General features: G+C 36.7%; 1 protein-coding gene and 1 pseudogene across 1 annotated transcript in view; one reads left to right on the top strand and one right to left on the bottom strand.

Annotated features, from left to right (window-relative positions):
* Nucleotides 1–24,848, top strand: part of NOL10 (nucleolar protein 10) — a 208,409-nt gene that overhangs the window by 163,236 nt on the left and 20,325 nt on the right. The window contains exons 14-17 of the mRNA XM_037813078.1: nt 2,230–2,356; nt 5,783–5,862; nt 6,092–6,190; nt 7,710–7,799. Of these exons, the coding sequence (XP_037669006.1) occupies nt 2,230–2,356; nt 5,783–5,862; nt 6,092–6,190; nt 7,710–7,799 (396 nt within the window). The remainder of the gene's footprint in view (nt 1–2,229; nt 2,357–5,782; nt 5,863–6,091; nt 6,191–7,709; nt 7,800–24,848) is intronic.
* On the bottom strand, nt 15,947–16,766 carry LOC119516687 (annotated as a pseudogene).

Here is a 24,848-nt window from a genome sequence, read left to right as displayed (position 1 = left end):
GAGGGCCTTCCAATAACATGTTAATAGATATGGATTCTTTCATATCTTGGGGGACCAAGTATTTCCATTAGATTGTTTGATATTGTTATCATTAAAGTCGCTAAGGGACTCACAGTATCTTTTTGCAGCAATTTAAGGAATCAGTTTTCAGTTCTGTGCTTTTATTGACTTTAGGTAATTCTTATAAATAAAAAGTTAAAAGATCATTTTTCAGACAATAGAAATTTAAAACAGGACAACCACCAATATTTTGAAACAAAACTCTTAAGGTTCATAAAAATGTAGATAAATAAGCAATAATCAGTTTGGGCTGAAATAAAGAATATAGCAATATAATGACAATACCAAAAACCTTGAAGATTTTGATGTAGTAGTAATAATAGTCCCGCAGTAGTTCAAAAGGATCTTTTCTTCAAGTTGTAAATTTAGAAAATAATATATTTTTAAAGATTAGGTTAAATATGAGTTGTGGCTATGAAGACAGCAAGGAAGTTTACCTGTTATTTAATATTGTCTATCAGAGAGCTGTGGCATGTGGATTAATCCCTCTTTATTGGTTAAACTGACCACTATTTTTGTAACTTAATAGTAGGCCTTTGAGTAAAGCCCTAATGTGGATAAAACCCACAGTTAGTACCAGTATAAATCAGTAATTTCAATTTTGTTATCGTGCTGATGTTTTTTTTTTTTTTTCCACTGAGAAGGAACTGGGGGAATGTGATTAGTAAAGTCAACTCAATAGATTTAATTTTGTTTTTGATGGAAATATTTCCTCCTATAAAATTTAATGACCATGAATCTGATTGCAGAGATAATTTACCATAGCCAGACCTGTCCCCTGAGAGGCAATTTAAAACAATTCCGTTAGAATCCAGAATCAGAAAGAATGTTGTGGAACATTATGAAACATTTCAAAATAGATCTATATGACAAGTAAATTCAGGTCTGGTGTTAATATTTTGGTATTCCCTCCTTTCCTGCCCCCCACCCCCACCCCCAAGAAAAGTCAGTTCACAGTACAGTTTTTTCATAGTCTTTGAAGCCCATGTTTGTGACTAATTTGAAGGTGAAAGTCCTTTGAATAATGCATGCCCCTTGCTTAGTGTGTTGGTGGGAGTGGGAGGGAAGGGAAAACACCTTTCCAGTCAGGCAAAATAATATATCTAAATTAGTTTGGCCATACCTAGCATTTTTTTAATTGGACTGTTCCATTATATATACCAGTAAAGGAAGAGGGTGTTAACAGGGGGTTTGTGTTTCTTTGTTTTAACTCTCTTCCTTCTATCTTCCCTTCTCCAAAAAGTTTAAGCTAGATTTAATAATTTCCATTATATATTTTTTCCTGTATAATTAATTACTACTAAAATAAACAAGAAAGTATTCATTAGACATTGCAGTTTGTCAGTCTCTCTCCTGAATGCTTCCAGCTGAAGGGAGGATTTCAATAGCGTATCTTTTCCACAGAATGAGTGTTATTTCCTTTGGAATAAACGTTGACTTCATTGGGTGTGATGGCACTTTGGGAAAGATCTGTATCAACAGCAAAATAGTATAAAGTGGTATTTTGCGGAGGTCGTTAGATCGCAAATTTAGTATTCCTCGTTCATTAGTTAGTTATGAATACTGTTGTCCTTTGTTCTCAGGCTTTCAGTGGGACCAGCCCGTGGTCCTGCTGGCCCGTTTTACGTTAAGTCTGAAGAATTCCATGTATAGACTTCAGGTTTAATGAATTAAATGAATTAGGCCATATAGGGTTGAGTGTGATTATCCAATGATTAGTTGAAAACCCTCAAAAGAAGGTAATTCTCATTTTAGACTTCTGTTTGCCATAGGTGGTGAACTTAAAAAATTGTGTATATCAAATATGCTTCTGTAAATTCTAGTACTGTTTGGAATGAGGAGGTGATGGGTGAATGGATGGATGTTAATTATTATAAGTACCTGAATTCTTTATCTGTATTTTGATAGTTATAATGTAAGTCTGTTCATCAGTATCTTTGTATTTCAGACTGTGACTTTTTTCCCCTTAGAAGCCTAAGTGCTTCCTCCTGTGCTTATTTGCTGCCATTTTATACTTGCTTATTTATACATTCTGTATTGCAATTATTTTTAATACTTTTGATAGGAATAAGGATTTTTAAAATTATATTAAAGGAAATCTGGTTGTAAAATAACTTTCAGTCAACATTGCGAGAATATACATCCCAATCTTTTAATAAATGCCAACAGGTTTTGGGTCCTGCTCCCAGGTGGTGTTCTTTCTTGGACAACTTGACAGAAGAATTGGAAGAGAATCCAGAAAGCACGGTTTATGATGACTATAAATTTGTCACCAAGAAAGACCTTGAAAATTTAGGTAAAAAAAATATGGTAAAATGGTCATAAGATTGTTTTACTTCTGCTCTTAAATGAAGAATAGTTTATTTAGCACATTAGTTGTGTATACAAAAAATGTCAAAAAAAAGCAGTGATCTTTCATGTCCTATTTGAATGTAATATGGTTTTGAAAATATTTCAGAGACCCAAGTAAATGATTTCTGACTCCCTTTAAGATTTGTTTATAGAAAACTTAACCCAAGGCTTTGAACCCATAGTTGATCCTCAAATATAGCAGAACATTAATAGTTAACTCTAGGTTTAAAGGTCACAAACCAAGGAATGCCTCTGAATAATACAAACACTTACATAGTGCTTGCTGCGTGCCAGACGGTATTCTAAGTGCTTTACTTGTAACTCAGTTAACCCTCACAACCTTATGAAGAATGTACCATTGTATGATTGCATTTTATAGATGAGGAGACTGAGGCACAGAAAGATTAAAGAAAGTTAACCTTGCCAAAAGCAAAGCTTTCAGTGAAGGTAAATGAGAGAGAGTCAGGATTTAAACCAAATCCAATTCATCACCTCAGCTTTCTTGACCCCTCAGAAGAGCTTATTTATACTGGTGGCTGGCACTAGATGGGTAGGATAAACAGAGAAGATTTTGCTACTCTTGTTATATTGGTTGAATAGGTTACATAGCAGATTATTAAGAGTGGAAAAACTAAAATGTAGGCAATTTAGTTATCTTTGGAATAGATTTTACAGTAGTAGTTAAATGTTAAAAAAATAGAATCATGCAATAAATAGATTAATAGAGATGTTCTTAAACTTTATTTCTAACATATATCTCATAGCACAGTTATTCCATGTGCTGGAATTGGTAATTACCAGTTACTATCAAATAGTTCTTTAAATTTTAATGTCATTGAAAAGAAACGAACCATAATCAGCTTGTAGAAAGGACTTATGAATGAAATAAGATGAAGTGTAGGGTAGGATCTTCCTACTGAAGTGTCTTCTTAAATATTTCCAACATAATTTCACAATATGCTTGTGTCACACTCCTCTACATTCTTAGATTGGAGAAAAAAGGGCGTCATTATTTTGTGGGGTTTTTCAACTGCAGTACTTAGTATGTTTTTCTTGTTACTTTAATCTCTGCTGTGTGTATTTTGGGTAAGAAAGACAGTTGTAAAGGTTTGGGTACATTTTGTTAAAATATAATCATACTGCCTACTTTTAAAACTATGGAAATAGATAAGTATTCAACAAAATAACAGCTATACTAGAAAGCATTTTCATGTACATTATTAGTATCTTTTAATATTTTAATCAGCGACTGATTGTCATTTTTCAACAGATTTCCCCATCATATATAAAACCTTTAAAATAGTTTATCTTAAAAGTTGGAGCAATAAAATACTAACTTCTCTTATTTCCTAAGATTATTTTTAGTGCAGCATTAGTAATATTGAATACTTGCAAGTTCTGTCTCTTACCACATGATAGGATAATATTTCCCAAAATGTGTCCTGTGCAATACGACGTCGGCAAGAAGTAATGGCTGGATGGCGTCGTATCTTATGTCACGGACACTGGACCTACAGACATAGGCTCATAGCCCACCTCTACCACTAATAACCATGTGGCCTTGGCCAGTTTACTTAGCTTCATTAAACCTCAGTTTCCTCGTCTGTGAAAAGGGAGTAATATTAGTACCTACTGATAGGCTTGGAGAATAAATCAGATGATGTTTGAGAAGAACCCAGCACGTAAAACCTAGTATACAGATGTTAACTATTAGTTTTAAGAGGTTTGTGGGAAATAAGTTTGGGGAATGCTGGATAAAGCAAAGTTAAATCAGTTTCTTTACTTCTGGGCTTCTTAGAGCCTTTAATTTCATCACACATTTTGAATCTCCAGGAGGGGGAGGAAAGGGTGAGATATTTCCCAAAATTCCTTGACCACAGGCCTTTTTTTTTTTCCTTAGACAATCCTTTGGGACTTCTATTTAGTGGCGCTAACTATGGGAAATGCTGGGCAGTCAGATTCTCTGTTTAGAATTGTTTTAGTGTGAAAAGCTTTTGCTTGGTTTTCATCTGTGAGTTCACTTGAAATGGGAATAATTCTGTGAGATAACCATAAGTTTTATTTGTTAATATGAGGAAACAGAAATTACTGTTGCTGTCATTGATACATGTACTTCATAATTTGGTTATCAGATAGGCTTTTCTGAGGAAAGATTAACTATAAACACACACACATATGCTAGTATATAAATTTAGATTGGTGTGCATTGGTACATTTCATTAAGATTCAGACCTCATTTTTTAATTTTTTAAGACTCTCCTGAGTAAGTCCAAATTCTGAAGTTTTATTAACCTAATGAATTTGAAGAACGTATTCTTCTGACCAAGTCTTATGATTCCTTCTGAGATTATCCTAAATTTAAATTTGCCTTTTCATTTTGTTCTGTTTTGTTTTACTTTGTGATTTTTGCCTGGTGCCTGATTTTCATGTCTTTATGAATGAATATTTATTCCTAAAATTGGAAATCAGGGTTGTGTTTTCCTTAGAAAGACACTTGGCTTCTTGTTTGTTTCTTTGTTTTGTTTTTTCTTTAAGGCAATTTTATTGAGAGCTATTCACACACCATACAAACTATCCAAACTATACAATCAGTGGCTCATAGTATCATCGCATAGTTGTGCATATAGTTTTATACTAGCTAAAGCTGCCCTTTATGTGGGTATATCACATGTGGTCTTATTTTGAAGATAAATATTCTTATAACCTTTTTCTGTATAAATATGTACAGTTAATACTTTGTGAGATGAGTAGGACACCCTTTGGTGACCACCAGCACCACTAATTCTAAATGTGTTAAACTGTATTAAAACTGGGAAACCTTTGAAAGATTGTTTAAGACAGTGACCTTTTCATTAGTCCGCAATGAAACGTATGTGATAATTTGTATATCCATACTTGTAGATGTCAGTATAAATTTGCCAGCTCTCATTTCTTGGGGAGACTGACTTTTATGCCATTATTGTTGTAACAGTGTCCTTTGTTTTTGGAGATGATGGGAAATCATAGTGTTTTTCCCCCCACTGTCCCTATTTGGGAGTATGAAAGTTGACAACCTAGTGTTGGTCCCCCAAATTATTTTTAAAATTGAACTGGTTCATGGAATCCAGAAATCTGAGAACCACTAGAACAAGGAGCCCTTTTTAACCAGTCTATCATAGTTCATTTTTATGCTATTATGTTTAGAATAAGTAAAGATGATATTGACATGGATTTAAAACTTTCTCTATAATTAATTGAAGATTAATAATTCCATTCCTTAAATTTTTACTTAGAAGTGAAATCTTATAACTAAACTGTTATCGAAGAAAAACTCTTACATTTTAATCAAGATTTCATAAGGACCTGCCCTCTTCTGATTACTTTTTCCTAGGACTCACACATCTCATTGGATCACCTTTTCTCCGGGCATATATGCATGGGTTTTTCATGGATATAAGACTCTATCACAAGGTAAATACAAAATTATAGTTATTTTAGGTGACAAAATTAGTTATTTTGGGTGACTGTTTTAGGTAACTAATCTGAAGCTTATCTTTGCTGCTTACTTGCATTTTCATAATACATACTTAAGATTTTTTTAAGGGGTTTGTCTGTTCTTTGGTGTAATAGACATGGTGTTTATGAAATATGCTGCTAAATATGATTCTTTTATGTTTTAATTTTTTTTCATTTTGAAAAGGTAAAATTGATGGTAAATCCATTTGCTTATGAAGAATATAGGAAAGATAAAATTCGACAGAAGATAGAAGAAACACGTGCACAAAGAGTCCAAATAAAGGTAAATTGTGCTAACCATTGAATTTACCAGTAAAAGTACTTAATTTTCAATTTGTTTATTATACCAATCTGCCATCCTTTTCTTAGTTTTCCATCCTTAATTGGTGTCTTTTACTAATATTTTTGGCAAATTTTATTTCTTATGAAGATATTGTTTATGGTTTTATCATTGTGAACTATGTGGTTTCATCGGAAATAATGCCAGATGGTCTGATACTGTCAGCTCTATGAAGAAAATGAGACGGCGTTTTCAAATTGGTTTTCAGGTTTTGGAGTGTTGGGGCTTTGCAAGTAGCTATTTCTTACTGACCTTTGGTCCTATCATCAGCTATATCTGTTTGAATCCTGGGGAATCCATGGTCCAGTCAGGAAACAGAAACCACACCAGTTATTTAACAGAGAGGATTTAATGGAAAGAATTGTTACCCAGATATTGAGAACTGAAAAGGCAAAAGCACTGAGGTGTAACTGCAGGGAGTAGCAACCACTACAGGGCTAGGGGACAGGAAAGAGGATGTGGGACCCCACCTCTGAGGAGGGACAACAGGCCGGTGCAGGGGTCCTTGAGACATGTTGAGGCTGTTTCAGGGAGTGGTGGAAGACAGCAAACTAGAGCCAGCCGCTGTTACCAGAAACCCTGTTGCTGCTGGGGAAAAGAACGGTTGATGCCTCCGTGCGAACCCAAACGGGAAGCAACCAGAAATCACAAGTCCCGCCTCCCTCCTCCTACTTCCCAGTCTCTAGCACTCTCTGTTGATTGGTTTAGTTACCAAATGATACAGATATTTATAACTGAATGTTGGTAAAAGTATATTTATATTATTTCAGGACAAAAGACTAGAGACTGCTTTCTGACCTTATCTCAATACTATTTCCTTTTTCTGGTCTCTGTTGAAAGTTTTAAAGAGTGATGAATGTATATATTGGCAAGGGGAGACTGGGATACAGTAATACTTTTGCTCCAGCTATTTATAGTACTTATCAAAATTGTATTTTACTTACTATACCATGAAACATAAAGTACTAAGTGGAAAATGACAATAAATAGCTTATAACTTTATCCATAGAATTGTCAGGCTCACCTCTAGAATTCCCTTTAGAAATTTGCCATTTCAGGAGTAGGAAAGAGTGCAGCTGAGCCTCAAGTGGCATTTTAGTAGTTCCCTGCAACCCCAGCCAGAGGATACAACACCAGACACTCTGGTCTCTTACAAACCATTTGTGGGTCCCAGACCCACTGTTGCTGATCTAGGTCAAATGCACCTTCTCCCAGTGTGGTTCTCCGTGTGCTGTAAGAGCCATGGATATGGATAAAGGTATGTTCTGTCAGCAGGGAGCTGAGGCTGTTTTTGCACTATTTAGCACACCTGATAACATCATTGGTGCCTGCATTATTCCCTCCTTTGGGGATAATGAAATTTTAAAAATAAACGTTAGAGATCTTCTGTTGTGAAATTATGCTCCTCATGGAGCTAATAACCTTTAAAACTAAAATGTAGGTATCTGTGTGTCTCTTCTAGAAATTGCCAAAAGTTAACAAAGAGCTGGCACTTAAATTAATTGAGGAAGAGGAGGAGAAGCAGAAATCTACATGGAAAAAGAAAGTTAAGGTAAGATTGTATAAGGAAGAGAAAAATTTTGATAAATTGTTTCTAAATTTTCTTGATAGTAACTTGTATCTTTTTTAAAGTTTCTTTTTAATGTGAAAATGTAAAATTTTTTTTCAGCTTATAATAAAATAATCTATACTGAGAATAGAAAGTTTATAATAGAAAAGACTATAAGGAAAAAAGCCACCCATAATTCTTCTACCCACAGAAAGATATTTGTATTTCAGTGAATTTCCTTCTTGTTTTATTTCTCTTAAAATTATAAACTATAGCAAGATCATACTGTATATATCAAATATTTCTCCTGGTTTTGTAACAAATGGTTTCCCATTTTGTTAAAAATTCTTTATAAATATTTTTAATGGCTATGTAATCTATCTTATGATTGTACTACAATTTGCTTAATTGATACTCTATTGTTTAGTCTGTAAGGGCATTTTTAGTGCTGTGATTTCTAAATGGATTCAAACTCACTACTCCCTCTTGTTCTACTTTGCTTCCTTATCTTCTCTGCATCACTCATCCTTGTCTATTACATACTTTAATTGTATTATTTAAAGACCACAGGAAATCTTAACTTTTAGAGGCCTTCTTTAAGTATTTAAGTAGATGTCTTTGTATTTCCATTTTTCTTACATGAATAATCTACCAATGTTTAAAGAATTACTTAAACTTGTTAAATTTCAATCTTACGCTATGGCTCTGGCTATGCACCTACCTAATTATGTCAATTTATAGGAATGTATATGTAGATCTTAAATTGTTTAAAATGTAAGTGCTTCCGCTATGTTGGCTTTTCCCTCAGAGTGTTCTCATTGATCTTCTTACTAGCCAAGCCTAAGGATGATTAGGGAGGTAAATTTGCAGTTTCAAAATGTTGTTTTCAAAGCTAAATGGAAGTGAGGTTTGGATTTACGTGCTGTAGGGCTTTAGTAAGAAGAAAGTTAAGCTAATTTAGGCTTCAGATGTTATACGTCCTATGTTTTATGCTTATGAGACCTTAACATTTGATTTAATGTTATAGAGGATAGGACACTTAAGTTAAAATTTAATTTTGATACTTTGTGCAGCATGGGCAGTATACAGTCAAGCGTTTGTTTAGAAGGCCCTAATGGTTATAAAGATGTGAAAAAAAATCCTTCTTTTCTTTCGTAGAGTTTTGTTGGGGGAGGGGGCAGCCAGAGATTTAGAACACAGTCAGTCCTTGCTTTGCACAATAGCACTGGATGATAATGACTGTGAAAACTGAAGCCATGCAGAGCAATCTTAATAGTCAATCAGAAAAATTATGATTGTTCCTTGCCTTTAAAAATCTTTGTCAAAACATTTAATACTCTCTTATTGTCCATTTTAAATGTATATGGAAATGAGAAAATAGAAAAACTGATGTCTATTTAGTACACTGTAATTCAAAACATTAGAAACAAATATAACAAAGCGATTTCTTTGTAGAAAACTTACCAGAGTCATTTGAATAGCTGCTTTCTTCTTGCTGTCATATAATATGGAGCAAGCATCTTTCCTTTGCCTTGGTAAATTGTCACACTCCTTTGTAAGTTTGGATGGACTTCCAACATTTTATCCTATGCCCGTTTGATGTTGTGAAGTATCTTGAGTTCTTTAATGCAGAGTTTTTTGCCAGCATCACTTCTTCTGGGACTTTTTCATCCCCTTTCTCACAACCATTTTCCTCATTTATGTTGATACCTTCTCCTTCACTAAGCTCCTCTGGCTGCATATCTAGGGTGTCCCAAAGGGCAGCAGTGTCCACATTCCCACGGTCAGCTGTCTTTTCTGGAACTCCATTTGCAGTTGGTTCAAATTGTCTTTTCTTTGCCTCACTTTCATCTTTGTTAGACAGTCCTCTCTTTTAGTTATCCATTTTTGTAAAATGTCACATGGGTTTACATTTGGGAGATAGGGAGGCAACACAACGACATGCTTTGCTGTCTGTGCATGAATTGAAAAACACGTATACAATGACCGATCACTGACAAATTCTGAAAGAAGTGACATGATTGGTCACTGGAGGCACACCTGTCATTTATGTAGTGATTTGTGGACTAAAGAGCTAGCAGCACTTTGCGTTTTGTGCAGTGACTTACTATATGGTGGTAACTGAAATTTGGACGGTGTTGCTGGGGACTGGGGTTATTTAACTACACCGTTGGAACTATGCAAGGTGGAGGACTGCCTGTGTGTTATGTCTAGTCAATCTATGTTCCATTGTCATCTAATTTATGCTGCTACAAATCTCTTATGTACAAGAACCTACTTGTGGGTCATCCTGAAAAGAATCACCATGCTAAGTACTGTTTCTACGGCAAGTGTAAGAAGGAAGAACCTTCGACATTCTTATCTTCTTCCGTCAAACAGCAAATTTCTCCCCAGCTGTTCAAAGCTGGAGGTACTGTTTTTTTAGCCGTCTCCTGTATCAAAATTCTGCTAAATCATGATGTCTGTGAAATTTGCTGCTGGTTCTCTTGTTTGATGGCTTACTGACCCAAATCAGGCCCTATTCTCAGAGCTCAATATCTTTCCAGAAGTATTTGTATATGGTCTTTTAAAAATCAGAGCGTGTTCTTAGAAAAACCTTGTTTGATCTAGTTTTAGCTAATGTAAAACAAAGACTTTAAAAATCATTCATGAATTAAGGAAAGAATGCTTTGTTACAATTGTAAAGAATATTTGAAAGAATTGTTAAATCCATTAGCAAGTCATTAGAACTCAGCCCATTTACACCTCAAGAGCTTTAATAGCACTGATATCTCCTGATTTGAAAGTCAGCATCTTGCATTTATGGTCTGCTTTGGTTCCAACTGAAATTTGATGGAGGCAGATGGTAACATGCTTTTGGAACTATTGCCACCACTGACAATCTAATGAAAGCATAATAAGGTGTTTCCAGAACAGTTGATGGTGAATTCACAATGGAAGAGTCCCACTGCATAATATCAGGAAGCATTATCTACATAGTGTACAAACTTAGAAATGTGGTAGTATCAATTCTAATACCTAATTCATTTATTCTTTCAACAAATATGTCTTGAGTTCCTAGTATGTACAAGAAATATTGAGATGTATGGGCATCAGAAATCCATTTGATCTGAAGAGTTTGAGTTTTAGAGTCTTTTTTCCTGTGTGTCATTTTTTGCCTCTTAACTGTTCTGCCAAGTTTTTTTTTAATGCATTTTTTAATTGTGAACTTTAACATATATACATAACAGTGATAACTATCAAAGTACGATTTAACAAGTAATTAGAGAACAAATTTCAAATAATGTCATGGGTCACAGTTTCACAACTTCAGCTATTTCCATCATTGTAAAATATATCATACATACAGAAAGTGCCTATATCTGAAATATCGCTAATTTCAAAAATTGTTATGGGTTACAGTTCCACAGTTTCAGTTCTTTCCTTATTATGCAATATGGGGTATATACAGAAAGGTAAAGATTTTCAATACACAATTCAGTGAGTAGCTATAGAGCAAATTTCAAGGGATGTTATAGGTTACACTTCCACCATATCATTTATCTACTTTCAGCTATTCCAGCACCCCAGCATACACGCACATGTGCACACACACTTATTTATTATTTATTTATTTATTTATTTATATAAAGCGTCAATATTCATAGACCTTTGTTAAATCTTATCTTGTTTGTTGCTACCTCTTCCTCTCACCTAATCCCTTTCTCCGTCTTCAGGGGTATCTAGGCAGTGAGCACCCTAACTTGTTCATATTGAAAGGGGGTGTCAACAGTATGGGGAAGGGAGCTGCATCTGATTGTTGTTCTTAAAGCGGCTGTTGCCTCTGGGTTTGAGGACTTGTCTGGTATAGGAACCCTTTGGTGGGTTTAAGCTTCTGAGGAATAAAACTTAGTGAGTGAATCTTTTATAGAATCTCAGCTAGGGACCCAGGTATTTGGGGATACTTTTGGTAAGGTCATGGCATACTGTGGCCATTTGGGATGTCTAACTGGAGCTTTCATAAGAGAAACCTCCAGGATAGCCTATCGACTCTATTTGGGAACTCTCAGCCACTGTGACCTCAGCTTGTTGCCTTCCTTTTTTCCCCCTTTTGGTTGCGTAGGCATTTTTATCCCTTACTGTCACGGCCAGGCTCATTCCTGGGAGTCATGTCCCATGTCGCCAGGGAGATTCATTCCCCTGGGAGTCATATCCCTTGTAGAGGGGAGCTTAATGAATTTATTTACCGAGTTGGGCTTAGAGAGAGAAAGGCCACATCTGAGCAACAAAAGAGGTTCCCTGGAGGTGCCTCTTAGGCATAGTTATAGGAGGGCTCAGCCTCCCATTTACAGCCCTAAGTTTCACAAGAGCACATCTCAAATTGTGGGCTTGATTTACTAAGTAGTGGGTACCTAATTTCACTTAATATATATCTATCCCAAGATAAATGGTCAGTTTCTTGCATTATATTCACTTAGTTGTACAGTCATCATCACTCTCAATTTTAAACAATTACCATAACATAATATATCCCAGAGCTCTTATCAGCTGCTAATATTCATCCCTAGTATTAGTGTAGTATTGGTAAGATATTCCTATTAAATATAGTCTTTAATATGAAATGGGGAATTTTTCCATGTAAGGCTCTGTTGTTAACCCTCTGCACCAGTGTATACCTTGTAAATATACGATGCTAACACTTATTTAGGTTTGTGGTGCTACTCTGTGGGTTACATGCCTTTAAACAACCATTTACACATATGTTCGCCTTCACTGCGTCACTGATACTTATAATCCCATTAACGAATCGTAGTCAAACCTGACCATTCCCATACCATTAAGTTGACCCTCATTATTGTATCTGTTCATATTAGATTATCATTCCCCTTTCACTAGCTTCTGTCTAGCTCTAGGTCCCATATATTCTACATTATAAGACACTTATGTTACATTTTTCACGAAGTTCACATTAGTGGTAAAATGCAATCTCTCTCCTTTTGTGGCTGGCTTATTTCAATAAGCATTATGTCTTCAGGGTTCATCTATGTTGCCATATGTTTCAGGGCCTCGTTCCTTCTTACTGCTGCATAGGATTCCGTCATTATGTATATACCACATTTTGTTTATCCACTTGTCTTTTGAAGGACACTTGGATTGTTTCCGTCTCTTGGCAATTCTGAACAGTACCACTGTGAACATTGTTGTGCAAATATCTGTTCGTGTCACTGCTTTCAGATCTTCTGGGTATATACCAAGAAGTGAAATTGCTGGATCGTAGGGTAACTCGTTATGTAGTTTTCTGAAGAAGTGCCAAACTGTCTTCCACAGCTTCTGTACCATTCTACATTCCCATTGGCAATGAATAAGTTTCTCCATATTTGTAGTTTCCTGTTCATTTAATGGCAGCCGTTCTTATTGGTGTGAGATGATATCTCATTGTGGTCTTGATTTGCCTCTCCCAAATAGCTAGTGAAGATGAACATTTTTTCATGTGTTTTTTAGCCATTTGTTTTTCCTCTTCGGAGAAATGTCTTTTCGTATCTTTTGCCCATTTTATAGTTGGGCTGTTTGTACTATTGTCATTGAGCTGTTGGATTTCTTTATAAATGCAAGATACCGTTCTCATCAGATACGTGGTTTCCAAATATTTTCTCCCATTGAGTTGGCTGCCTTTTCACCTTTTTTTTTTAACAAATTCATCTGAGGTACAGAAGCTTTTGATTTTGAGGAGTTTCCATTTATCTATTTTTTTCTTTTATTGCCTGTGCTTTGGGTGTAAAGTCTAAGAAGTGACTTCCTAATACTAGGTCTTGAAGATGTTTCCCTGCCTGCATTATCTCCTAGGAGTTTTATGGTACTCTCTCTTATATTGCGGTCTTTGATCCACCCTGAGTTAATTTTTGTATAAGGTGTGAGATAGGGGTCGTCTTTATTCTTTTGGATTTGGATATCCAGTTCTCCCAGCCCAATTTGTTGAAGAGAATGTTCTGTCCCAGGTTAGTGGATTGGGGGCCTTCTCACAAATTAGTCAACCATTGATCTAGGGGTCCATTTCCAAATTCTCAATTTGATTCTGTTGATCAGTATGTTTATCTTTATGCCAGTAACGTGCTGTTTTGACTAATGTGGCTTTATGATAGGCTTCAAAGTCAAGAAGTGTAAGTCCTCCCACTTCATTTTTCTTTTTTAGAATGTTTGTAGCAATTCAAGGCCCCTTTCCCTTCCAAATAAATTTGATAACTAGCTTTTCCAAGTCTGCAAAGTAGGTTGTTGGAATTTTGATTGGAATTGCGTTGACTTTTAGATCAGTTTGGGTACAGTTGACATCTTGATGAACTTTTAGCCTTCCTGTCCATGAACAGGGAATATCTTTCCATCTCTTTAGGTCCCCTTTTATTTCTTTTAGTACAGATACGTAATTTTCTGTGTAGAGGTCTTTTACATACTTGGTTGAGTTTCTTCCTAGGTACTTGATTTTTTTAGTTGTTATTGAGAATGGAATCTTTTTCTTGGGTGTCTCTTCAGTTAGGCCATTTCTAGTGTATAGGAACGGTACTGACTTATGTGCATTAATCATGTACCCCTCCACTTTCCTGAATTTGTTTATTAAGTCAAGTAGCTGTGTCATTGATTTCTCAGGGTTTTCCGAATACAAAATCATATAATTGCAAATAATGAGAGTTTTACTTCTTCGTTCCCAATTTGGATGCCTTTTATTTCTTTGTCTTGCCAGATTGCTCTGGCTAGCACTTCTAGCACAGTATTGAATTACAGTGGCGACAGCAGGCATCCTTGTCTCATTCTTGATTTTAGAAGAAAGGCTTTCAGTCTGTCACCATTGAGTACTATGTTGGCTGTGGGTTTTTCATATATGCCCTTTATCATAGTGAGGAAGTTTCTGTCAGTTCCTACCTTTTGAAGTGGTTTTTTTTTTTTTTCCTTTCAACTTCTTTATTAAGTTGGTTGCATAAAAGGTATACATTCTCATATTGAAAATTCTTGTCATAAACAAAAGCAACAAAAATAAGGCAACAGAAGGCTGTGCTTCACATATAAACAATCATGTTGTAAGAAAAGGAAATCTGGATCCCTGTACAACAAAAAGATTAGGAAGCAACATATGAATAAGCCCTGTATGCAGAATATATGCAAATGTGCATGCATAGACTGTACACCCATTATATAGGTCACTTAGGTTCTCCTGTTTATGATGCATAATTCCTTAATCATCCGTTTGTGAAATAAGAATGAACACTAAGAAACTGAAATCCGATTAGCATTTATTTTCACAATATCAATGCTAAACCCAAAATAGAAACTTCATTGACTGTAAATATTAAATGTTTCGAAAGTAAAAAGTAATCTTAATTTTAACCCTCTGAATGGGATCTGCCAAAAAAGGCAGATTATTTCATTCTACTTGCAAGGAGACTAGATAGCCTGAACTTAAGTAGCATGAGCAACAAAGAAAAACAAATGAGTGTCACTAAAAGTAATGCCCATACACATCAAAATATCTAGTTGGGCTATGTTCTTTCTACTTATATAGCTAGCCTATTAACCAGCATAATGGAAGCTTATACCTCATATGACAGAATTACTAAATTAATTACACATCTATCTGAAATTTCCAAACCCCTGCCCTCAAAACAATTTTAGTACACCTATTAAGTTAGAAAAACAGAAAAAAAAACAAAATAAAACATACACCCACTCTCTGCAATTAAATCTTTCTTAACACGTGAACAATGTTCTGATATAAAATTTGAATTATGTTTTTTCTAAATATGATTTATGTGATAAAGGCTTTCTAAACAAAGATCTTAGGTATATGATCTGTACAAACTTACAGTAGTATATATTCCAAATAAAGATTTTGTTCCTACTGTGATATTACAATATAACTCTTTTCTGAGTAAATATATATGTTAAGGCTTAAGGTGTAAACTCTTTGGAAGGCAAACAACCTAGCGAAGAAATTATCATTCATTTAAAAATGTGTGTCGTCTCATAATAGGCCCCTGAACTTTCAAATTTATATGTGAGAACACATTTACATCTCAAATTTCTAGGAAAGGCACAGGCTTTATGTAAAAAAGCAGCAAAATTTTAAACCCACCAGTTTATTGAAAAAGCCATTACTTTTTTTAGAAACAAACAATGCTTCTCAAGATGTTGGCAACAGGTCATATATATCGCACAGTGCATTTCTCTGTTTACATTCCAGCAGGAGGTGGAATACCTCCTTGCCCATGGGCAGATGTATTTGATGGACTGTGTAAGCTGGTCTCCTTGTACACAAACCAAGCATTTCCTACCCAAAGTATCATATTCAGAAAACCAAAGATCACAGACACATTTAAGGATCCCATACTAGTGACAGAGGCATAATGACACGTCAATTTTGGAGGCTTGAAACAAGGCAGAAGTTCCTCGACAATACTGGGACCAGTAGCTACTTTAATATCTGTAAGAGCTTTGGCCCAGGCTGAGGTGCTCACCAACCACAAAAAAGTGGCAACAAGAATAACAATGAAGTCAATCATGGGAAGTTTTCGACTATCCTGATATAGGTTCATGTAACCAACATAAAGGAGAAGAGCAGCAATGCAGTACAGAAAAACAAAGACTGCAAATGTAACAAAATTGTGCAGAAGAGGAGAAATCTCCTATAAGGACAAAACTTTTCCAGTTTACATCACATATGTTTACTGGAGATGACTGAAATGACTCCTGATTCAACCTGAATGGATAACCAAAAGTGTCTGTAACAGTTTTATTTTCAGTACTTTTAAGACAAGTCACTAGAATTTCTATTTTACCCTTAAAACCTCCGCAGGTGGCAAAAGCAAAGATGGAAGCAATCCACTCGAAGACCTTGATGAAGCTGAGCGGCTCCTTGAGCAGGTTGAGGTTGAGTTGGAAGGCAGACATCCTCTGAGAGAAGGAGGGAGACAGAGAAAAAGTCAGGCCGGCGGGGCGGAGGAGGAGGGGGACAGAACCTTTTGAAGTGTTTTTATCAAAAAAAGGATGCTGGATTTTGTCAAATGCTTTTTCTGCATCTATTGATATAATCATTTGATTTTTCCCTTTTGATTTCTTAATGTATTGTATTGCATTGATTGATTTTCTTACAATGAACCATCTTGCATGCCTGGGATGAACCACACTTGGTCATGGTGTATGATTTTTTTAATGTGTCTTTGGATTCGATTTGCAAGTATTCTGTTGAGAATTTTTGCATCTGTGTCATTAGGGACATTGGCCTGTATTTTTCCTTTCTTGTAGCAAGTTTTTCTGGTTTTGGTATTAGAGTGATATTGGCTTCATACATTGAGTTAGATAGTTTTCCATTTTCTTCAGTTTTTTGAAAGAGTTTGAGTAGGAATGGTGTCAGTTCTTTTTCCAAAGTTTGGTAAAATTCTTGTGAAGCCATCTGGTCCTGGGCTTTTATTTGTAGGAAGCTTTTTGATGACTGATTAGATCTCTTTACTTGTGATTGGTTTGTTGAGGTCTTCTTTTTCTTCTCTCTCAGTCTAGGTTGTTCCTGTGTTTCTAGGAAATTATTGATTTCCTCTAAATTGTCTAGTTTGTTGGCATACAGTAGTTTATAGTAACTTTTAAGATTTTTTTAAATTTCTTCAGGATCTGTAGTAATGACCCCCCTCTCATTTATTATTTTGTTTATTTGGGTCTTCTGTCTTTTTTACTTTGTCAGTCTGGCAAAGGGTTTTACAATTTTGTTGATGTTCTCAAAGAACTAACTTTTCGTTTTGTTTATTCTCTTTATTGTTTTTTTTTTGTTCCCCATATCATTTATTTTTGCTTTAATCCTTGTCACTTCTTTTCCTCTGCTTGCTTTAGGATTCATTTGCTGATCATTTTCTAGCTTCTTCACTTCTGTTAGTTCTTTGATTTTAGGTCTTTCTTCATTTTTAATGTGTTCATTTAGAGCTATAAATTTCCTCCTCAATACCACCTTCGCTGCATCCCCTAAGTTTTGATATGTTGTGTTCTCATTTTCATTCATCTCTAGATATTTAGCAGTTTCTCTTACAGTTTCTTCTTTAACCCGCTGATTGTTTAGGAGTGTGTTGTTTAACCTCCAGACATTTGTGAATGTTCTAGATCTTTGACGGTTATTGACTTCTAGTTGTATTCCATTGTGATCAGAGAATGTGCTTTGAATAATTTCAATCTTTTTAAATTTATTGAGGCTTGTTTTATGCCCCAGCATATCTATCCTGGAGAAAGTTCCATGAGCACTAGAGAAGAATGTATTGAAGTCTTACTCAGTTATTGTGGATATATCTGTTGCTTCCTTCAGTTTTGCCAGTGTTTGTCTTGTACTCTGTAGCACCTTGATTGGTTGCAGAAACATTTATGATTGTTATTTCTTCTTGGTGAATTGTCCGTTTTATTAGTGTATAGTGTCTTTCTTTTTCTCTTATTACATCCTTGCATTTAAAGTCTATTTTATCTGAAATTAGTATTTCCACCCTGCTTTCTTTCGGCTGTAGCTTCTGTGAAATATTTTTTTCCATCCTGTCGAGTTCTTTGTGTTGCTGGATCTAAGATGAGTCTCTTATTCATGGTTCATATTTTTTAAGCCATTCTGCCAACCTGCATCTTTTAATTGGGGAGTTTAATCATTCACATTCAGTGTTATTACTGTGAAGGCAGTTCTTGAATCAGCCATCATATCCTTTGGTTTTTATTTTTCATATCTTTTTTTCCCCCTCTCTCTCTTTATTTCCTTTTAAGTTGCTCTTACTAATACTCTTCAGTTCTGTGCCCTTCTCCTGGCCTCTCTCTCTTGTCTTATTTTCTCAGTTGGTAGAGCTGCTTTTAGTATTTCTTGTAGGGCAGGTCTCTCTTGTTAACAACTTCTCTCAGTGTTTGTGAAAATTCTGAGCTCTCCCTCAATTTTGAAGGAGAGCTTTGCTGGATAAACAATTCTTGGCTGGCAATTTTTCTCTTTCAGAATTGTAAATATATCATACTACTGCCTTCTCGCCTTCATGGTGGCCGCTGAGTAGTCACTACTTAGTCTTATGTTGTTTCCCTTGTATGTGGTGAACTGCTTCTCCCTTGCTGCTTTCAGAACTTTCTCCTTCTCTTCAGCATTTGACAGTCTGATCAGAATATGTCTGGAAGTGTGTTTATTTAGGTTTATTCTCTTTGGATTTTGTTGCGCATCCTTGGTTGGCATAATGATGTCGTTCAGAAGGGTTGGGACCTTTTCCCCAACAATTTCTTTGAACTCTCTTCCTAGCTCTTTACTCTTCTCTTTGCCCTCTGGAACACCAGTGATTATTACATTTGTGCACTTTCCCTGAGATCCATTTCAAATTTTTTTATTTTTTTCACCATTTGGTCTTTTGTGCTTTTGCAATCCATCGTCCTGTCCTTGAGTTCACTAATTTGTTCCTTTACCTCTTCAAATCTGCTGTTATGTGTCTCAAGGATCTTTTTAATTTGATCAACAGCACCTTTTATTTCCACAGATGTGCAATTTTTTTTTTTTTTTTTTTTTTTTTACTCTTGCAAATTCTTCTTTATGCTCTCCTAGGGTCTTCTTCATGTCCTTTATGTCCTGGGCCATGACATTGATGTTTGTGTGTACTTTTTTTTTTTAATGCAAGTTTATTGATATATGGTCATTCACACACCCTACAATTCATCCAAGTTGTACATCAGTGGAGGCCATAGCTTTTGTGCTTGAGTGCCATTTGGATTAATATTGTGGAAAGCAACAAGCCTTTTCATTGTGAACCTTCATTTTTCTATAGTAAAAAGCCATTTTAAAAAAATTCAGTTTTATTGAGAGATAGTCACATACCGTACAGTCAGCCATGGTGTGCAATCAGCTGTTCACAGTACCGTCATATAGTTATGCATTCATCACCCCAGTCAATTTTTGAACATTTTCCTTACACTAAAAAGAATAAAAATAGAAAATGAAAGTAAGAAAAAACACCCAAATCATTCCACCACCCCCCTACTCACCCTATTTTTCAGTTAGTTTTTGCCCCCATGTTTCTAGTCATCCACCCGTACACTGGATAAAAGGAGTGTGAGCCACAAGGTAGCCTTGATTCTTGAAGACAGTTGTATAATTGTGTAGCTTATACGGTGTGACAGTGTGGTTGTGAAAACTTTGTTTGTACTTCTTTGATTAATTGCTCCAAGTTTGTGTCTCCTCTGGCTTTTTAGTTTGGGTGTTTTGGTTATCTATATCTTCTGGTTTCTTCATATACTTTATAATTTTCTGTTGTTTTTGGCCTCTTGGCATTTGCTTATTTTGATAGGGTTCTTTCAAGACAAGCAGGATTGTTTGAACTTTTATCTATATTTTGGCAGAGCTACAGTGTGGTGGAGTGCACTTTCTTGAGCCACCTCTTACCCTCAAGCCAGTTCTTCCCCAGCTTTGTCTATGCTCTGAGTGGGGGTCCAGACCATGTGGAAGTCCAGCCAGTGCACCAGTTTTCCATGTGCCCTGGGAACTTCCAGCCCTGTCGGTGGGGAGCGTGTCCTGCATAGTTTGGCAGGGAGTCTGCTCCAGGACCCAGTGGTTCCGGCTGTTCCCAGGGCTGCGGGTGGAGCACTCGGGCTGCAGAGCGCGCGTCTCACCTTCAGCTCAAATGGCCCATTGTCCCTCTCTTCCGTGTACTCACGAGTCCCTGGGATTGGGGGAGAGCTCCTGGCACTTGCATGTGGCCCCTTGCCTCTAGGCTGTGCACACCGTGGGCTTCCATGGGGGAAGAGTGGTCGCTGTCACAAGTCCACCAAATCCTGAATTCCCTAAAGGGAGCTTTCACCTGTGAAGGGTCATCTCCCCAGCCAACTGCAAAAATGGCTGCACGGTGCCTGGAAAATTGCCCCCTTGCACGCTCATCTGCGTGCTCCAGCCACCAGCCCCTGGACAGGGTCTCTTGGCTGCAGGTCTGCAAAGGGTTATCTCCTGTGCAGAGGAGGGTCCCCGAGGTCTGGAAGGCTGCTCCCCTCTGTGCTCGTCAGATGGCTCTAACCGCCTGTTCCCCGGCGGTGTTGTGGGCTTAACACTCGCCGGTCTTCAATGCAGTCCCCTGGCTTCTCCAAGTACACATTCATCATGAGTGTAGAAGTCCCTGCCCAGCCGGTGGAACTCTGGAACTGCTCTTTTGGAGCACTTTCTGTCCTTTATCTAGTGTTTTTCATGGAGGACAAATTTGCTCTATCTGTCCTAATCCGTCATCTTCCTGGAAGTCCTTTGCCAAGTTTTAAAATTATGAATATCAAATTAGAAGACTAGCTGATGCTCTTGTCTTAAAGTCTTGACTTGTATGAACATGCTTTTCTTGGATTCTGCAGCAGCTCATTCGGGTTTTGCCATATATGACATCTGTAGGCCATGTGTATTTTGTGGCTAGGATACCATGGAAGTAATAATTCATCTCTCTAGGGAAAAGAAAGAATTATGCATAGATGCTCTGGCTTGGATCAAACCAATTGTAACAACTAAAGTGTTATTTTTTTAAAAAGGTTTTTTAGCACCACCTTAAATTGTTTTTGGGGTGAGGGGGTGTTTTTTTAACTACAGTTATTCATACACATAGTATTAAATACTAAATAGATCTCGGAGGTTTATTGGGAACATTGGCTATCTCATCCACCCCATCCCCCATTTTCACCTCTCCTCACACAACCACTTGCCTTTTAGCTGATTATTTTGTTATAAAACTCTTTGTCCCTTAATGTTGCCTCCAGTGCTACTTCTTCACTTTTTGTTATTAGGCATTCTCTTCTGATTGCCCACTATGAAAAGAAAGAATTCAGCTCTTTTCACTCTCAGCCTCAAGGTACTTAGTACGTTTCCATCTCTGTACCCTCCCTCCCAGTGAAGTTATGTTGTAATTTTAGTTAAATCGTATTCAGCATTTACATTGTTATGACTGTAAATGTTATATACAGCCAAGTCAGAATCACATAGTGATCTATGATTCATTTCCTGCACAATGTTTGTTTTTATTAGAATTAATTGTCTTTTTGTTTGTTTTCTATGTAGTTATCACTAATTAACCCCAAATATTTTGCCAGTTGTCTAAATCTCATCTCAAGATATTTATATAGATCAGGTGTTACATTAATTTCAACTTTCCAAAGAAGTCTCTTCTAGGTCTTTCTGCCTGCTCCATTCGGACTGATTACTTTCTAATCCTGGGCTCTCCCTGTACCATTATCCTGGGGTTTCCCTCTGCCTCACCTCATGTAGGATAAACAATTGTAAGACCCTTCAGTTTTCTGAAAGAATGTAGTTTTCAGCCTAGTATTTCCAACCAGGACCAGCATTCATTCAGTGTGAGGGTTTAATAAAGATATTTTTGTACATGTCTCAAAAAATTACCCTTACATGCTGCTTTTCCTCAGGAAGTTCCTAGAGGCCAGGAGAGAGAGTCTGAAAAGTCTAACACAGGGGGACTGTGTGCCATGTTGTGGGTCCATTTTCAGTCTACAAACCCAGCCAGTAGTGCTGGGTAGTTGGTAGGCCCTTTCAATCTAGAAACTCAGGTTCTTTGGTGCTGGGACATTGTTTTGAAAATAATTTCCTCCTGCTGTGATACTTAGATTATTTGTTCATATTTAGGAGTGAGGGATTTAAAAGGCTGAATCTCACTCTGAGGTGTGGGCAGTGTTCATCAGTCACCGTGTGGCCGTCTGGCCCAACCGTTTATTAGAGGAAGCTCCAGATATCCGAGTCTTTAGGTCTTTGTCTTGGCTCTCAGGTTCTCCTGCCTGGAGGGTGAAGGCCTGGTACAGGCCTAGAGAGCTTGGGGTGGGGTGGGAGTTGCAGGGTGGATCTCAGTGTCTAGTATGCAAACAGTCCTTTAATCTCCTTGTTACCAACAGTGTATCTCCCTTACCACACACCTTCTCTTTTACCTACTCTAGAGGAGAAAGCTCCCATTAGAGCGAGACAATTGCTAGGCATTGCAGAGTTTCTGGCCTCCTTTCATGCTTTAAAATTTATTCCTCTTGTTTCTTTTCCTAGCCTCATCTATCCTTATGGGTTTATGTTTTAAAAATAATAATAACCAACCCCTTTCTATTGTTTAAATGGGGTTTCAGGAGAGATTAGAGGGAGATTCTTGTCTTTCTCAGCCACCATCTTTACGTAAATGTCTGCACCAACTTAATTTCATAGCATTGGAAAAATTAATATGTCTTAAATATCAAGTATTTCTCATAAGTGTTACAATTTTGGAACAAAATAATAATAATAGGCAACCTGCTCAGATCTACAAATATGTTTCTTTGAGGTGGGGCTATGGTATGAATAGTACTCTAAGATGTTTTCCAAATTCTATGTGTATCATATATCTGTGTTTATCATTTATCTCTGTGTATTTTTAGGGCAGATCACTAGCCCAGACACTTGTAAACTACTTTGGAACATTACTAACTAAACCCACATCTTTTTTTTTTTTTTTTTTTTTTTTTTTAAGCCAGCTGTGAAAACAAACAATTAAAACAAGGAATAAAATCCCTGGGGGGAAATATTTTTACAGCTGGGTCAGAAGAGTTTTTTATTTTATAACTGTTCATCCAAAGCATTCTTGTTTTTAGGCAATGAAATTTATTTGTTTTAAATTAAGAAAAAAAAAAAACAACTTAAGAATGCCAGCAAATTATATTCGTTTAAATATTTTTCTGTTATTTATTAAACATTATTACTTTAATAAATGCAGTAAAATGAAAAGGAAAAATTCCCCATGGATTTCATTTTCATAATAAATGTATTTGAAAAATCTGGATCTTTGGAACATCACCTATCCCATATTTACAGATAACTCTGCATTTTACATTATAGCCCCCTGCCCTCTCCTGAGAGCTGGCACCTTGTAACCAGACACCTAATGGCAACAGTGAGAACCAAGATAGCCAGCCACTCTCCTTGTACCACAAACTTAACCAGTCTTACTTGGAACATAGTTTCTTGCTTTTCATTCCATTGTAAGCCTCTTTCTCTAATGCTCTCTAGTGATGAATACTAACTTACAGTATTACCGGCTTTCTAGTCAAACTAGGCACTTTAGAGAAATTTCTCCCCCTGTTTTTAACTCTTAACCCCCCATCTCATCCATCACTGGCTCTGTCAATTCTTAGAAACTTGTGTCCTGGTTTGCTAATGCTGAAATTAGGCAAAATATCAGAAATGGATCAGCTTTTATAAAGGAAATTTATTAGGTCACAAATTTATAGTTCCAAGGCTATAGAAGTGTCCAAATTAAGGCATCAAGAAGAGGATACTTTCATTGAAGAAAGGCTGATGACGTCCGGAACACCTCTGTCAGCTGGGAAGACACATGGCTGGTGTCTGCTGCTCCCAGGTTTTGGTTTCAAAATGGCATTCTCCAAAATGTCTCTGGGCTTCTGTCTCTCTTAGCTTCTCTCTGTCAGCTTCTGTGCATCCTTGCTTGTTCACTCAGGGCATTTCTCTCAAAGCATCTGGGGATCCTCCCTCCAAGCATCTGGGTCTGTGTTGGCTTTTAGCTTCTCCTGGGGCAAACTCTGGATTACATATCTTAGCTTCTTTCCAAAATGTTTCTCTCAGCTTCTCTGAGCTTCTTATTTCCATGAGCTCTCTTAAAGTACTCCAGCGATCTAATTAAAACTCACCTGGAATGGGTGGGGCCATATTGCCATGGAAATAATTTTATCAAAGATCTCACCCACAGGTGAGTGGGTCACATCTCCATGGATACATTCAGTCAAATGGTTCTACCCAACAAGATTGGATTTAAAAATCATGGCTCTTCTGGGGTCCCTAACAGTTTCAAATGGGCACACCATGTCTCACGGTAATCCTTTCCTGCGAAGACCTGCTCCTTCCTGATATTACCACAGCCCTTACTCAGGCCCCAGCTCCCTTTCCTGGCTCCCCAGGTGGCCTGTTCGTTCTTCCTGCTGACTTCAGTTTCTTGCACAGCAGCCCACCAGCCACCATGCAGCCGGGGACTCTTCAACCCAGTTTTCTGTCATCAGAGGTTCTTAAAGTACATTTCCATTAACATCCACTTCCTTCCTCCTCCT

This window comes from Choloepus didactylus, chromosome 20 (assembly GCF_015220235.1).
Source record: "Choloepus didactylus isolate mChoDid1 chromosome 20, mChoDid1.pri, whole genome shotgun sequence".
In the NCBI taxonomy this organism is placed as follows: Eukaryota; Metazoa; Chordata; class Mammalia; order Pilosa; family Megalonychidae; genus Choloepus; species Choloepus didactylus.
The sequence above is the reverse complement of the archived record's forward strand: the minus strand, read 5'-3'. Positions and strand labels throughout refer to the sequence as shown.